At 33.2% G+C, this 15,437-nt stretch overlaps 2 protein-coding genes across 2 annotated transcripts; both read right to left on the bottom strand.

Annotated features, from left to right (window-relative positions):
* Window positions 1–1,976: 1,976 nt before the first annotated feature.
* LOC112999615 (WAT1-related protein At3g28050) lies at window positions 1,977–3,922 on the bottom strand. The gene is made up of 6 exons (XM_041009613.1): window positions 3,882–3,922; window positions 3,645–3,711; window positions 3,343–3,458; window positions 3,166–3,231; window positions 2,637–2,750; window positions 1,977–2,244 (listed from the first exon to the last, which is right to left on the bottom strand). The coding sequence occupies exons 1-6, from the start codon at window positions 3,920–3,922 to the stop codon at window positions 1,977–1,979; spliced, it is 672 nt and encodes a 223-aa protein (XP_040865547.1).
* Window positions 3,923–5,591: 1,669 nt separating this feature from the next.
* On the bottom strand, window positions 5,592–9,540 carry LOC100814745 (G-type lectin S-receptor-like serine/threonine-protein kinase At4g27290). Its single transcript, XM_006597982.4, has 7 exons — window positions 7,804–9,540; window positions 7,421–7,528; window positions 7,152–7,309; window positions 6,859–7,069; window positions 6,528–6,765; window positions 6,292–6,442; window positions 5,592–6,210 (listed from the first exon to the last, which is right to left on the bottom strand). Exons 1-7 carry the CDS (start codon window positions 9,089–9,091, stop codon window positions 5,902–5,904), a joined length of 2,463 nt encoding a protein of 820 aa, XP_006598045.1. The 5' UTR covers window positions 9,092–9,540; the 3' UTR covers window positions 5,592–5,901.
* Between the last annotated feature and the right edge of the window lie 5,897 nt (window positions 9,541–15,437).

Raw genomic sequence — 15,437 nt, 5'->3', positions numbered from 1 at the left:
GAGAAAGGGATTCCTCGGGTGTTCAGAAGTTGTAAAAAGGATTTTTACAAAGTTAGTGAAAATCTCAAGTGGGTTGCTTGAGGACTGCACGTAGGCACAGGAGGTGGTCGAACCAGTATAAATCGAGTTTTCATTTCTCTCTTCCCTTATCTCATTTACTTTATTGCAATTAATTTTATCTTACACATTTAAAAGAACATTGTTAAATTGATTTCTTCTTCTTCTTCTTCTTCTTCTTCTTCTTCTTCTTCTTCTTCTTCTGCATTATAAGCTTATCATTTAAAATGGGGGTTAAAGTTTGTTAGTGGAAAAATTTTGAAACTTAATTCACCCCCCCCCCCCCTCTTAAGTTATTAAGGTCACTTGTCCAACATAAGTAAGGTTTGTGAGGATCAAATAAAAATGAGAGTGAAAAGAGAATACAAGAGAAAAGAAGAGAAAAACAAAATTGATGAAATGAGAGAGAAACATTAAAGGAGAGAAAAGAAAGAAAAGAGTGGAGATAAAAAAAAGAGTGAAACTATAAAAAAATGAAAATCAAGAGGAGATAAAAATAAAGAGCTTGTTTATGAGAGAAAAAGAGGTGAAGAAAGTGATGCTAGCTAGGCAACCTATGTATTTACTAATGCCTCATGATTACTGGTTACCTTCTATTGCTTGTTCTTTGCCTATAGGTGTGGAAGAATTATTGAAGGAGTTTGGGGATGTCTTTCCAAAAGACAACCCTCATGGGTTACCTCATTTGAGAGGGATAGAGCACCAAATTGATCTCATGCCAGGAGCTTCCTTACCAAATAAGCCAACATATAGAAGCAATCTGAAAGATACAAAAGAGATCCAAAGGCAAGTGGAGAGCTTGATGAAAAGAGGATGGGTGAGAGAAAGCTTGAGCCCATGTGCTATGCCCGTCATCCTGGTAAATCAAACTCTATCTCAACTTCTAAGGTAGTTGGTAGGTATGAATTTGAAAGCTTGGGAAAAATGCCTATCCCATGCTGAATTTTCTTATAATAGGGTAGTAAATTCTACTAATTATTCTCCTTTTGAGGTAGTTTATAGTTCTAGTCCATTGTCCCCTCTTGATTTGTTACTTTTGCGTCGGCACCGTCTTAGAAATAAGATATTTCTACGTCGGTTCTTAAGTGAGCACCAATGTTAAATATTTAATAACCTGCAATTAAAAATTGATTAATTAATAATCTTTTTTTATATTTTCAATGTTATCAATATTGCTAATAATCAATAAATATTATTATATAATATGAAAATCAGTATTTATAATTACAATATTATCAATATTACTAATAATCAATAAATTTAATTATATAATATGAAAATCAATATTTATAATAACAATATTACAATATTATCTACATTAGAACTAATAAAGAAATACTACCTTTTCAGGCTCAATTTATTCTCACCACCACATCATCAATTCCCCTGCACTTAAACAAAACATGAAAACCTTAAAACACCTAACCCGAAACAAACAACAAATTTAGAATGCATTTTGTTGAGATAAAAAAATTTTAATTGAATGAAGTCAAACATAAAACAGAAATTAGGATCCTCATGCTTGTGAAATTTAATTGAATCGACTCAAATATAAAACAGAAATTTAATTGATTTTATGTTAGGAAGCATAAAATTAAGCTTACAAGAATACAATGAACATCCTCAAGAAATGGCACAAGCAAGGAAACCAAGATCTGCATTTTGTCCTTCCAACATGGAGAGTGTCACCAAGGAATATGACACCCATGGCAACAGAAAAAAACAATTTGGAGAGGTGAGAATGCACAGGCCCCTTTAAGTGCAGTGCCCACGTGGAAAGTATATAGCCCATGACTTTCTGAATTATTCCCTAAGAAGAACAAAAAGAAGAAAAAATATGTGCCTTGTCTTCAATAAAATATATTAGCTTGCAAAGTGTAGTACTGTTTTTTTTTTGTCAACGTGCAGCAGCAGTTAACTTAGAAAGGTATCTTACAGTGCAAACAATGGAGATTAATGAAATATTCAGTCCTACTTTCCAAGCATGTGCCAGCAATGACCCAATCTGCATCCCTAGATTTAAGAAAGCTAAATGGTTGTTGAAGTGGTAAGGAAAGATCATGGGAATGAGCTTTGATGATTGAAGGGCTTTTGTACAAAGTCAATACAAATGCTCCTGCTATTGATATTATGCTTCCAATTACCTTAGCTTGACTACTTCTGCTTTTGGCAGCTATCTTTTCCATCCTTAAATGGGTGTTAAAGAGGATAAGAGAAAAAAATAAGTGGACAATAATAGACTGAGATATTCACCACTATCAAATATCAATAGTGTACTTTATTTTAATTCATCATTGCAAACAAAAAAAAGTTAGTATATATGTAATGTATGTTTTTTTTCTTTTTTAGCTGTAAAGAATCAAAATATCGAACATTCTACTAGGAGATAATTTAAAACACTCACACATCCTCTTAGCTTCAACCAATTTAGCTAGAATTTTTTGGTAATGTAATATATGGTTTAATTAAAATAATTGTTAGATATCTTGCCATAATATAAATACTCATGCAGGAAAAAACTAAAACAAGAAATAGTTAAGAATTTGATAAATATAATTAACCAATTAAGGGGAGTGAACCTGAAAATAATGGCAAGAATGAAGGTGAAAGCAGGGCCCAGATTGGCGATTGATGAAGCAAGTGTTGGAGAACTGTAGCTAACTCCAACATAATACATTATGTGACTTGAGGTTCTGCAGGAAACTCTTGGCCATCAAAATGCAAAACAAGAAACACAGTTTCAGAAGTGCTACTGAATACTGATCAACAATCAATTTCTCATCCAAAATCCATCAAGTTTCAAAACTTATTTCTAAAACCAGTGTTTTAAAAACCAAAAAACAGAAATAGTTGAGAGATGTTTTCTCATCTTTTTCCTTAATTCCACTCTCTCCTCTATGCCTTGCACTACCTCCACCACCATCAGAGAAATCCTTGTTTAGTTACATTTTGAAAACTAATAACACTTTCTGAAATTAAAAATCAAACACGTTGTAAAACTGATAAGATTCCTTGGACCACAATTAATTAAAAGCTACACTCATGACTAGAAAACTTGTACAAGAAGGTCTTGAGTGACAAGTGTGGTTTAAAGTAAAATGCCATTACCCAATCATCCCAATGAGAATCATTTTGGATGCTATGGAGAAACTAAGTGTAGGAACCACTCTTGATCTGCAAAGGGACATGGAAAGAAATCATTCAAGCTAGGGTAAAAGCTCTGTCATATTATTTATATGTTAATTTGTTTGTGATTAATTAGCAATAAATTAAAATGGCCAATACTTTCTACTGAAAAAACTGATAGGAAAGAGTAGAGTGGTAGCAACAACAGAAGTATAAGCAACAAAGACATGGTTGTTCATCCCTTGCAGCGTGGCTTCTTTGAACAGTGTGAGTAATTGGTTACCAAAATTAATCGGTCAGTCCTCCACCACTCTACCATATTAAAATTTCATAAGTCATTAAGTAGTTTTATTTCTAAAGAGAAGAGAAAAACATGTATTTTTTATATAAAAAACTAGGTGAAGAGAAAATTATCTCTGATACAACATTTTGCGCAATATCTCCGTGGTCATTATCAAAACCTGAGCATCCTTGTTCACTGCAGAATCACCCGTGAGAAGGCCAACATTACTGCTTCCAAAAGTCTCGCTGAAATTCCACAACAAAAACCAGCAAAAAAATTAACTTCCAAATAACATTATAACAGTAACTCTCCCTCACACTCACTGACTCAAACTCAAACACACACACACACATAACAAAAAACGCAAAAAGCTAAAACAAAGGCAATTCAGATACTAATAATTGCACATCGGAACTCGCCAAATTTCTGATTGGACAGCGCCTTCAGCGGCGTCATGTAGAATATTCTCTATCCCCTAGCCACCGTGGCCACAGCCGCGGCCTCCGCAATCAGCATCTTCCCGCTGCTCGTCAGAGTGGAAACCACCACCGAGAAGCGTCTCAGAAAAGCCAATATCGCCTGCCGCTGAAACTCAATAAAAACAAATCAAAATCTCAACACACAAGTTTCGAATTTCTCGAAAACGAAGAGAAACAAAAACAAAAGGTGAACGAACCTGAAACTTGTCGATGCGGAAGTCGTAGACGGAGGCGAGCTCGTCGACGTCGATGAGATCGGCGCCGAACTCCATGACTTCGTTGCATAGCTTGTCGACTCTCTGCCACTTGAATCCATCGTGCCGAGCGAACACGTCGGCCTCGTCGAAAGCCTCACCCGAAACGTCATCGTATTCGTCAGCAAAAACGTTGTCTTGGTCTTCTTTTTCATCATCGTCTTCTTCATCCTCCTCGGCGTTGGAGAAGGCGCAGAAGGTTGAGGTCGAGGACTTGAAGGAGAAGGAGGCATGAAATTTAAGGGGAAAAGGAAGGGATCAAGGGCGAAGGAGAGAGAATGAGAGAGTGGTGGATGAAACCAGTTTTGATTTGATTCCGGAATACTCTACGAGATTGAATGAGAAGAGAGAAGTGAGAATAAGGAAAGAAATGAAGGGTCACAAAAATAAAAAGTCTTTGCAGCTTCCAACGATAAGATGAGAGAGAGAAAAAAAATGATAAAAATATAACCATTTAAAGACGGTGGGGTAAAACCGTCTTTGTAGGAGAAGCACTAAGACGGTCTTTTTAATGACCGTCCTTAAATTTACACTTTAATTATGAGAATGCCATCCCATTATTTTCAAAGATGGTGGTATACCAACCGATGTTATTAGCGCGTCGTAATAAACAGGTTTTGTAGTAGTGGATCCACCTTAGGGATAAAAATAAAATGTCTCCAAAAGATGTCTACCATACCTTCTGAAAAGGCTTTGTTCCCCATTTCCAAGAGATCCTTACCCACCACATGCCAATATTGTTGGAAGAAAAAGGTTGGAATCCATCAGGGCTAAGGGCATTGAAAGATCTCATACCATCACTGCATGACGCGCCTCCTCCATAGTTACTAGGACCAGAAGGGACATCCTTGCTTCTTAATTTAATTGAGGAAGCTGATTGACCTGCAAAGGATTAGGGAAACAGGGATATCACAAGTAAACAAATTAATGTAATACCTCAAGGTTTCTCTTTCTCTGGATAAGCGTTTGGGTATGAAAAAGTTGGCGTTTGTATCTCCAAGCACTCTTACTCAACGTGATAATTTTTTATAATTAAATATTTTATAATTATTGAAGGTAATAATTCAGGATGATATTTATTTACTTCTACGATTAAATAATACATGCATGGATCATGTAAAACTTTTGTACATTATCATTTGATTCCAAACCGTCAAATATGGTAAGTTTATCAACTTTTATAATAACTATTTAAAAGTCATTAATTATATCAAGATGATTTTGATTTTTATACTATCAATGCATGCCTATTAAACTTTATGCAATTCTAATCTTTTCAAAATATGACATAAATTTCTTAATCCGTACACCATGTGGGTCAAAATCTAGTTGATATGATTTCTAGAGGATTTGATAGTCATACAAAAAGTTGCAAATACCAACAGTCTTGATATGTGACAATGCTTCTAACCATTTTGCTTTCCATTGTGTGTGGTGGGTGGAACAAGTTGAGAGGGATCTAAATGTTGTGACAAGAGCTGGAGAAGCTTCACAACCATATTTTATCACAATTTGAAATATAAATTTTTGTCTTTATAGAACTCTTTGATTGTCACATATACATTTGTTTGTCTAAATGAAACAAAGAGATAAAGCAGGGACTCATAATTAATAACACTTTCACTAGTAATTATGTATGCTCAAATAACTGATATATCCCACATCAGAAGATGAATCCTTAACATTTTCTTGCCTCCATTTCCTATCTTGCATCTAACATTGTGATGGAAATATCATTAACTGAGTACAATTTATAATTTTCCAATGAAGAATTTGCTTCAGATTTATTATCTGTTTCAGTGTAAAAGCCAGGAACCTTTGGCTTTGGCAACAATTTATCACCATTCAACATTAAAACAACTGATGACATGTCTGGCCTATCTTGTGGTCTTTGTTGCACACATAATAGGCCCACCTGTATGCATCGTATGACTTCAAAGGGTTCACATTGTTCTTCTAACAATTCATCCAGTAGTTCTAGCACCCTCTCTTCAGTCCATAATTTCCACGCCTGAGATGGTGAGAATTAAATCAATAGGTCAGAAATAATTCCTCATACAAATTAGAAGCATAATCAAATTAGTAGGCTTACATGTCCTAGAAGATTATTGTAGTGTTTTGGGTCTGAAAATTCCCAGTTTTTCTTCCCAGTTACAATCTCTAATACTATCACACCATAACTGAAGACATCGGATTTCACGGAAAAATGCCCACGGGCAGCATATTCAGGAGGCATGTAACCACTGAAAATTAAATTTTCAGAAGTAAAATAATTAAAACTTGATAGCACAATTTCAAACAATCATAATCAGAAAGAAACTAGCTTACTAAGTTCCAGCCACCCTATCTGTGTTTGCCTCAACTTGATCTCCCAAAAATGGTCGAGCCAAGCCAAAGTCTGATATTTTCGGATCCAAATTGTCATCTAGTAAAATATTGCTAGGTTTTAGATCTCTGTGAACAATCCTCAGCCTAGAGTCTTGATGAAGATACAGAAGTCCTCGAGCAATGCCACTAATAATTTTGAAACGCTTATGCCACTCCAAGAACTTCCTTTTCGTTTCATCTAGTCAAATACACACATTTTAGCATAGCAGTTGCAGACTACATAATTTCCTAAACTATAAATAAGAAATAGAAAGGTTATAAGGGCTCCAACCAAAAACAAAGTAGTCCAAGCTTTGGTTGGGCATGTATTCATAAATCAACATTATTTCTTCTCCTTCAATGCAGCAACCAAAAAGCTTTACAAGATTACGGTGTTGAAGTTTCGCAATCAACGCCACTTCATTTTTGAATTCATCCACCCCTTGTCCTGATTTCTTTGAGAGCCTTTTCACAGCTATCACTTTCCCATCCATCAGTGTACCCTGAAAAATAGCTTCAGCTTTAGTTAGAAACTTAGAATGTTTTTATGGAAACAGTAGTTCTGGTATCAGTTTTCTATATCACCTTGTATACGGGTCCAAATCCACCTTCTCCAAGCTTGTTTCCAGTTGAAAAGTTTTCAGTGGCATTAACCAAGACGGACAAATCGAAAGTTGGCAAATCAATGTCCTCCTTCTTCAGTATATGTTGGTAATTTCTGTTGTAAAATTTTCTTGCAGCTCCTGATTGATCAGAAAATAACAGTATATAAACATAACTAATACGGGTACACACATCCATATATTTTGTTCCTAATTCCTGTATTTGATGCTAAATGATAACTATATACTTACCTGGATTTTTAATTATATATATGCAAGGACATAAGATGATTAATCCAAAAATAGTCACACCAACAGTGATTCCCACTATCATTTTCTTGGTGTTTCCGTGGCCATGATCTGAAAGAAATAGAGCATGATTAGTTACCGAATTTAAACAAAAACAGTTCTATTAACTGAAGCTAATTACTAATTTGGAAAGCAAAGTCTATGCAGTTACTAATTACTTTCTATGCAGTTGTTAGCAAAATTTTGCAACCCCCAGATCTTTATTTCAATCCGCAATTAAAATGAATAATGCAATATACAACAAGAAATTAAATGTATAAGAAAGCAAAGAAATTAAAGGCAAAAATCAATATCACAATTTAAAAAAGAATTGATGGAGTACCTACCTAATTCTGAAGAAGGGACTCTAATAAACAAGTCTTGTCCCCATTGAGAGAATTTTCTCAAGTCAACTAGAGTACTAAACCAAAGTAGACAACCACTTCCTCCATCACGGATGTCTAAATTGGCATATGCTGTACAAGAACAGTTTTGAAGACATAACTTGCGACATTCATCAAGGTTCATGGTCTTGTTAAACCACGATGAAGACGTGTCAGGCAACTTCATGTATGTGTACCTCCAGAAGCCATCTGTATAACTGCTTTTGCAATCTGATTTATTCCTTGGAACACAACCGTCCAACCGAATTCCTATATTCCATTGATTAGGGGACTTGGGAACATATCCCCTCAGGCATTCACAAGTTGGACGGTTATCAACATAGTTGCATATAGAATTTACACCACAAGAGGCATAATTCTCGCATTGATCTTGTTCCCCGGTCGAGATGATTTTTGGAATCCTTGTTTGAGTTGTCCAAAACAAGGTCTGCAAATTGCCTGAAGGGGTAAGTGAATCTATGATAAAGGCTGAACTATCAAGAATCTTGAAGTCATAATACACCTCTTTTTCATTGAACACAATTTCTGGCGACATATCAGAAGCTGTAGCAGGATATCCAACAAGAGACAAGCCATTCCATGACCCAGCTCTGAACCTTATATCAGTTCCCTTTAGCTTCATTAACTGAGGATACCCTCTAACATCCATTTTTACAATATATTCTCCCTCAGCAGGATCATCAACACTTTTCCAAGATGTTAGAAACCTTTCTAGACCAGTCTCCAAGTTCCATCCAATTTTCATTCCTGGCAACAACGTATCACCCGGATAATCAAAACTCTGCCACAAGACATCGCCACTGTCATCCTTGTTACTTTGTCCATTTTTTACCACGAAATTTCCTGAATCCAAGAGCTGAGCAATTGGATTGTTCCTTGCTTTGCTTGATACTGTGTTGTTGGATGATGACCAAATGGTGGTGTTTGTAGCATTGAGAAGCACAAGAATCCCTTTTTCATTGAGTTTTAGAACTCCTGATTTGTTTTCAAGAGGTGTGTTTCGGTTAGCCACCCACACCACTGTTAAAGGGGACACATTTCTGTACCAAAGACCCAAGTATCGTCTTGTTGACTTTTCGGGACTGAAGAAACCCGCTTCAATAATTCCACCTGCTGAAACCAAAGTCTCACCATCTCGGATAGATTCATCCACTGCTAAACTGTCTACTGAAGTGGAAGCTCTAGTCATGTGGGAGAACAAGAAGAACCAAATAAATAACGTGGTCACCATTCTTACTAGTACAAGGTTGAGGAAGATAATTTCTGAGAGCAAGCACTTATGCTGAGGTCCAGAGGAAGAAGACTATAACATAATATAGGAAGCAACTAAACCATCACGTCATTGATCCAAGTGGAACATTACTCAATTCCTTTAAGGAGGTCTTGAGTTTGAGCCTTGCAATAGAAAATATGTAATTGGAAGACGAGATCCTACTAAAGATGGTCAACTAGTTATCAGTAAAGCTGGTAGATACTCCGTACCAATAGAGGAATGTTACAATGATAGATCATCCAAACTCCATACAGTAATACCATGAAAATGCTTATTGTTGTCAGAGGAAGACTAGTGACCGAGTCCATTGCAGAATTGAAATTTGCAGCTTAAAAAACTATATGTGATAGATGTTGGAATACTTGGCACGGAAGATATCCTTCCAATACCAAAGAACAAGTCTTCCATAAAATTTTATGCGGGACTTAACAATGAAGTGTGCACTGAAAATATTATGTTGCATTTCATTTTCAGAATAAAATATATCATGATGTCATACATTTAATTAAAAACTTTAGCTGTATCATTTGAATTTCTATCTGTTTCTATATGCGAGGAAAAACGACCATAGAAATTCTTATTAATTGTCCATCTGACATTAAACGTGTCTGATTGTTTAGACTCTAGAGTTATGCAAGTTATATAATAAATGCACATATTAACTTCTTGCATATTAAAATGTTGAAATTGCCTCATAAGCTTCAGAACGTCAGATGTTATCGGGATTTATTTTTTATACTGATCTTGTTGAATCTTTCTTTTGGCTTTAAAATGGTGAGAAAATCTTTATTTCTATTTGTTTGACTGTATTGCCTTATCACGCACCAAAGCTAAAACTCGAACACATACATACCAAGACCTTTTTATCTGCACAAAATAGCAAGGTCAACGTTGATTGTTCTTAGAGACATCCGGGAACGTTGGGCAAGCTTTTTACTTGAGATTATTAATTATTAATTTGGAGAAACTCTTGGCTGGGCACAAACTCAACACAGACACGACTAATAAAAAATTTACAAGTCATAAAACAAAAAGAAAAGTGTTAATTATTTAGTTGATTTAACTTTAATAATGATATAATTAATTTCATAATTTGATATTAAATATATATGGTAAATATTTATAGAATAAAGAATTTCAAACTTCTCTTATTGTTGTTTATGTAAATAAAATAAAATAAGGAGCCACTAACAGGAGGATTGCAGGATAGACTTTTGCAGATGCAATAGGCATCTTCCTCCCTCGCTGTAGCTAATTTTCGTTTGTTCCTTGTTTTAAATTTCTGACGTATAAAAAAATGAAATAAAACATAATTCTTTTTCGTTTGTTTTTCTGCATTCACATCTCTCTAATATATATATATATATATATATATATATATATATATATATATATATATATATATATATATATATATATATATATATATATATATATATATATATATATATATATATATATATATATATATATATATATATATATATATATATATATATATATATATATATATATATATATATATAATATTTCATTACACTTTTAACACATTTAAATTTACTTAAAGTTATTAAATAATAAGTTACAATTTTTATTTAATGAATTTTATTTTTAAAGATGAGTCTCTTAGAGCATTTCCAATAAAATATCAAGTTACGTGATTTTAACCAACATTTTGGTGAACCTTACGGTCACATAACTCTGGATATCTTTTCAACTTTTTGTTCTAATAAAGTATCAAACTTTGTGATCTTAAATTACTTTTTTAGATCCCACAATGAAACTACTTTCTAATATTTATTTATAATTTATTTTAAAATAATTAAAACTAATTAATCACTTTTTTAGTTTTATGGAGAGAGACATTAAAATATCATTTTTTGGATTCACGTGCAGATCTTGTTTGTTCTTGTAGAAGAATAGATTTCCAGGGTAGAGATCTATCATCTTGCTCCTACAATAGATCTTAACAAGATAGATATCGTATGGAATATCAGGGTGTAAGAACACCTATTGGAGGTGCTCTTATAAATTTTTAACTAATAATGCAAAATATATTAAAAATACATAGAGAATATATATATAATTTCTCGTTTAGTATAAACTCATGCATAAAATAACTTGATTATTCTTGTTGATCCTCAATATATTTGAGTTTGTGCGACAAATAAGTATTTAATGTAGTTATATACTCAAGACTTGAACTTGAGACTTCTGGTTAAGCTGAAACAATTTCGCATGATTGACTCATGCATTTAGTGGTGTATTATTCTTCATAATTGATTTTTCATTTACATAAATAAAAGATAACAATATTTTTTTTTACTTTATGAAAATATCTAACATTTCATCATAAAATTAAAGTTTTATTAAAGGAAACTCATTATATCATATCCTTATTAGAAGGAATCAAATTAAATCCAATAAATAATGAATATTTTTTCTTTTTATTTTACCACTTGTAAATTCTCTATTGGTTGTGTCTAAGGATGAAGTGTTAGGTTCATTCTTAACATGTCCCTTCACTTTGGCAATAATGAGGACAAATTGACATGATACCTTAGTAGAGATGGCAACTATTATGTAGAGTTAGAATATTATCATGCCATGGAGAATCTAATAGATAATTCATCCTTTTAAAAACAAGGAGATTGGAACTCATTATGGAATCTTAATGTCCCTCAAAAAATCAAGATTTTCATCTGGCGTATGGGGAGGGACAACTTCCCAACAAGGCTCAGATTGAACTCAAAAGAAGTGTGATGTACTTCTCTTTGCCCTTGCTGTGAAAGCTGCACCAAATCATAATAGCATACATTATTTGGTTGCTCCCAAGCTACATAGGTCTGGATGCATTCTGGTTGTTGGAAGACCATGCGCTAATGCAGAAAACATTAAATCATGCATTTTCCAACTCTTGAAACACCTACAAGATGGAAAGTTCTTTCACTTATAGTTGGATAGTGGTGCCTATGGCGTCGAATGAATGGAAAGCTCTGGCAAAACATTGAAAATCCTCTTCACATATCATTTAATCTCTCAAAGGATTATATCTATTAGTGGCGACACCATGCCATAGAAAACCGCACAACTACGTACCAATGGTTGTCCTCCTAGTAGCAAAACATACTCTCAAGCATGGAAAAAGCCATGTGCAAGCACGTTCAAATGCAACATGGACGTTGCCATGTTCCCTGACTCGAGTATCTTTGGAGTGGGTGTTAGATTAATTAATCTAATAATGGCTCATGTAATAATGATGCTAATGATGTTGTTACGTTACATGATGTAAAGAAGTATCTCTCTAATAACTTTGAAATGAAAGATATAGGTTAGGCACCCTATGTGATAGGAATAGAAATATTTTGTGGTAGGTCACAAGGATTGTTGGGATTGTCTCAAAAAGGATATATAAATAAAGTATTAGAGAGATTTAGAATGGAAAAGTACTCTGCAGAGATTGTTCCAATTCATAAAGGGAACAAGTTTAGTCAAATGCAATGTCCTAGAAATGACTTGGAACGAAAGGAAATGGAGTCTATCCCCTACGCATCAGTGAATAGAAAACTATAAAGTTGCAAAGAAAGTTTTTAGGAATTTACAAGAAACCAAGGATTACATGCTCCCATATAGGAGGTCAAATCACCTTGAAGTGATTGACTACTCAAATTCAGACTATATTGGATGCCTAGACTCAAGGAAGTCTACATTTGGATACATCTTTCTTTTTTGCTAGAAGAGTGGTATCATGGAAAAGTGCAAAACAATAGGTGATTGTCACTTCTACCATGGAGGTTGAGTCTGTGGCATGCTTTGAGGCCACAGTTCAAGCATTGTGGTTGTGGAACTATACTTCAGTGTTTTAAATTATTGACAGTATAGCCAAACCATTAAGAATTTATTGTGATAACTGTACAAAAATATTCTTCTCTAAGAATGACAAATACTTTGAAGTATTTTTCAAGTAAAGAAGAAATGCAAACACATAGTGTCAATTAAGTATATTGGTACAAACTTAATGATAGCATATCTGTTGACTAAAGGTTTACCACCTAAGACATTCATTGGCCATGTTGAAAGGATAGGCATTATGGATAAGTCCTTGTTAACAATGTAATGTGACACACACACACACATTATAGTTGTAATGCTTGTACTATATGACACTTTGAATTCAATTACATATGTGCTTTTGATTGTTATGTCATTCACAATATATGGTATTCATTATGGTTTTAGTGAGATGACAAAATGTGTCTTAGAAAGGATATTAAAGACACATATTAAAGTATTAATTAAAATTGACCAAGTTGTTTAGATAACTTGCAACTGCTATGATTCAATCATTTTAATTCAATTAAGGATGATGACTTATAATTTCAACGCATGGTGCACACTTAGAGTTTAATGTTGAATCTTCAAATCATCACATGAGCCAAGTAGGAGAATGCTAGATTATTTAATCTAATAATGACTCATGTAATGATGGAATGACTTTAATGAAAAGATGTCTAATGTGATAGTTGTTAGACTTGAAATTATATAAAAGTCATAGGGATTTATTTTAAGTTATTAAAATAAGCCTTTCTCTTTTCATTTCATTAAGGTTAATTTTGGCATTAAAGAAAAAGGGATTTGAAAAAGGAGGTTATCAAAAAAGAAATAAAAGATAACTTATCTCTCTCTCTCTTTACACATTTTGAAAATATTTGTTAGGTTTTCTCATCAGATAAAAAAGGGGAGAACACAGAAAAGGCCAACAACATGTTCAAAGGGTTTCTAGACCATCAGAGAGACCAAGTAAAGGAAGTTAGAGAATAGAGAAACATTGGTAATGATTTTTGAACAACACTATGGAACTGGGTAGATATTCTAAATTTTATCATAGAAATTATAGAGTCTAGTAGATATGAGTATTATATTATCCAAGATCATGTAGTGTAATTTCTTGTATGATAAATCCTAAGAAATGACACATCAAAGTAAAATTATGCTAACAATTGGTATCATAGCTCATGTTACAAATATCATTTTTCTCCATTTACATTGTTCAAGCTTATGTTATATATATATATATATATATATATATATATATATATATATATATATATTGCATAAATAAATGCAAACACACGTTATGCAAATGTTATGATCGAATGATTTTATTAGCATTAAATAGAATATATCATTGGTGTTTGAAAAGTTATGGCTTGCACATGAAAGTATATATACGATAGAAAAATAATTCTTTTCTTCAATGAATATTGCACCGACAAATTTATATTCTTTTGGTGATGTTAAAAAGTAGTTTGTAAAATTGTTATTTCAAAGAATGAAATTGTAATATTTTTAAATTTTTTTTTACAGAAAATAATTAATTTAGAATTACATATTGAAGAGAGATTTGTTATTCACCAAAGTGATCAAATCTATATGATTTTATATTTTCAAATTATTATTGATTGACATAATGATGTTGTATATTTTATGTTTGGGTTGAACAAAAATTTTAATTATAAGGCTTATATGGATTACCCAAAGGTAAATCATTGCTTATAATTAATGATATTAAGAATTTGTTTTCATACTTGTTGAGTGTATGTTTATCCAAAGATATCATGCATGCCAAGAATAGTATTGTTTAATGCTCGTTAAAGTAATTTTTTTGGCATCATTATTGATAAGAAAATGTGTTTCTTTATCACCTAAAGTTGAACTTAAATACATGATTAAAATCTATATAGTTTAAATCCATTATGTTTACTAAAAGCATTAATGTGTAAGTATGTTTAACTATATGCAGCTATGGCTAACATGTTTGATTTTGGCAACTTAATGATCAAGTTCAATGGGTTGAGTTATAATTATTGGTCTGAAATGATCCAATTTCAACTGGGTGTAATGGACTTATACTTGACATTGATAATGGATGAAATCCCTTCCATCATTACAGAGACCAATATTGATGATGACAAGTCTCTCCATAAGACTTGGGAGTGGTCTAACAGATTGGCATTGAACCTCATGAGATAGCAAATGTGAAGCAATATATGCCCAAAAACAAAGAATGCAAGGAGTTCATCAAATTGGTCAAGGATTGCTCACAATCTAACATTACTGACAAGTCGATTATGGGGAACCTATCAAGTGAGTTTAACCAACAAGAAATTTGATTGGTCTTAACCAATTTATGATCATGTCATAGAAATGGCTAATTTGGCAGCAAAGTTGAATTCCACTAGGATGCAAGTGAGTGAGTCCTTTCTAGTACAATTTATTTTGAACTTTCTTCATGCTGAATTTG

The sequence above is a fragment of the Glycine max genome, chromosome 15 (genome assembly GCF_000004515.6).
Source record: "Glycine max cultivar Williams 82 chromosome 15, Glycine_max_v4.0, whole genome shotgun sequence".
Classification (NCBI taxonomy): Eukaryota; Viridiplantae; Streptophyta; class Magnoliopsida; order Fabales; family Fabaceae; genus Glycine; species Glycine max.
The sequence above is the reverse complement of the archived record's forward strand: the minus strand, read 5'-3'. Positions and strand labels throughout refer to the sequence as shown.

Excerpts from the sequence above, each read along its gene's own strand:
- LOC112999615 (XM_041009613.1), bottom strand. The coding sequence starts at position 3,922 with ATGACGCCGCTGAAGGCGCTGTCCAATCAGAAATTTGGCGA. Across the intron at positions 3,232-3,342 it reads ATCAGTTTTTTCAGTAGAAA|ATCAAGAGTGGTTCCTACAC; the intron begins GTATTGGCCATT and ends GTCCCTTTGCAG. Across the intron at positions 2,751-3,165 it reads ATTCTCATTGGGATGATTGG|AACCTCAAGTCACATAATGT; the intron begins GTAATGGCATTT and ends AGTTTCCTGCAG.
- LOC100814745 (XM_006597982.4), bottom strand. The coding sequence starts at position 9,091 with ATGGTGACCACGTTATTTATTTGGTTCTTCTTGTTCTCCCACATGACT. Across the intron at positions 7,310-7,420 it reads ATATATAATTAAAAATCCAG|GAGCTGCAAGAAAATTTTAC; the intron begins GTAAGTATATAG and ends CTGATCAATCAG. Across the intron at positions 7,070-7,151 it reads GATTTGGACCCGTATACAAG|GGTACACTGATGGATGGGAA; the intron begins GTGATATAGAAA and ends GCTATTTTTCAG.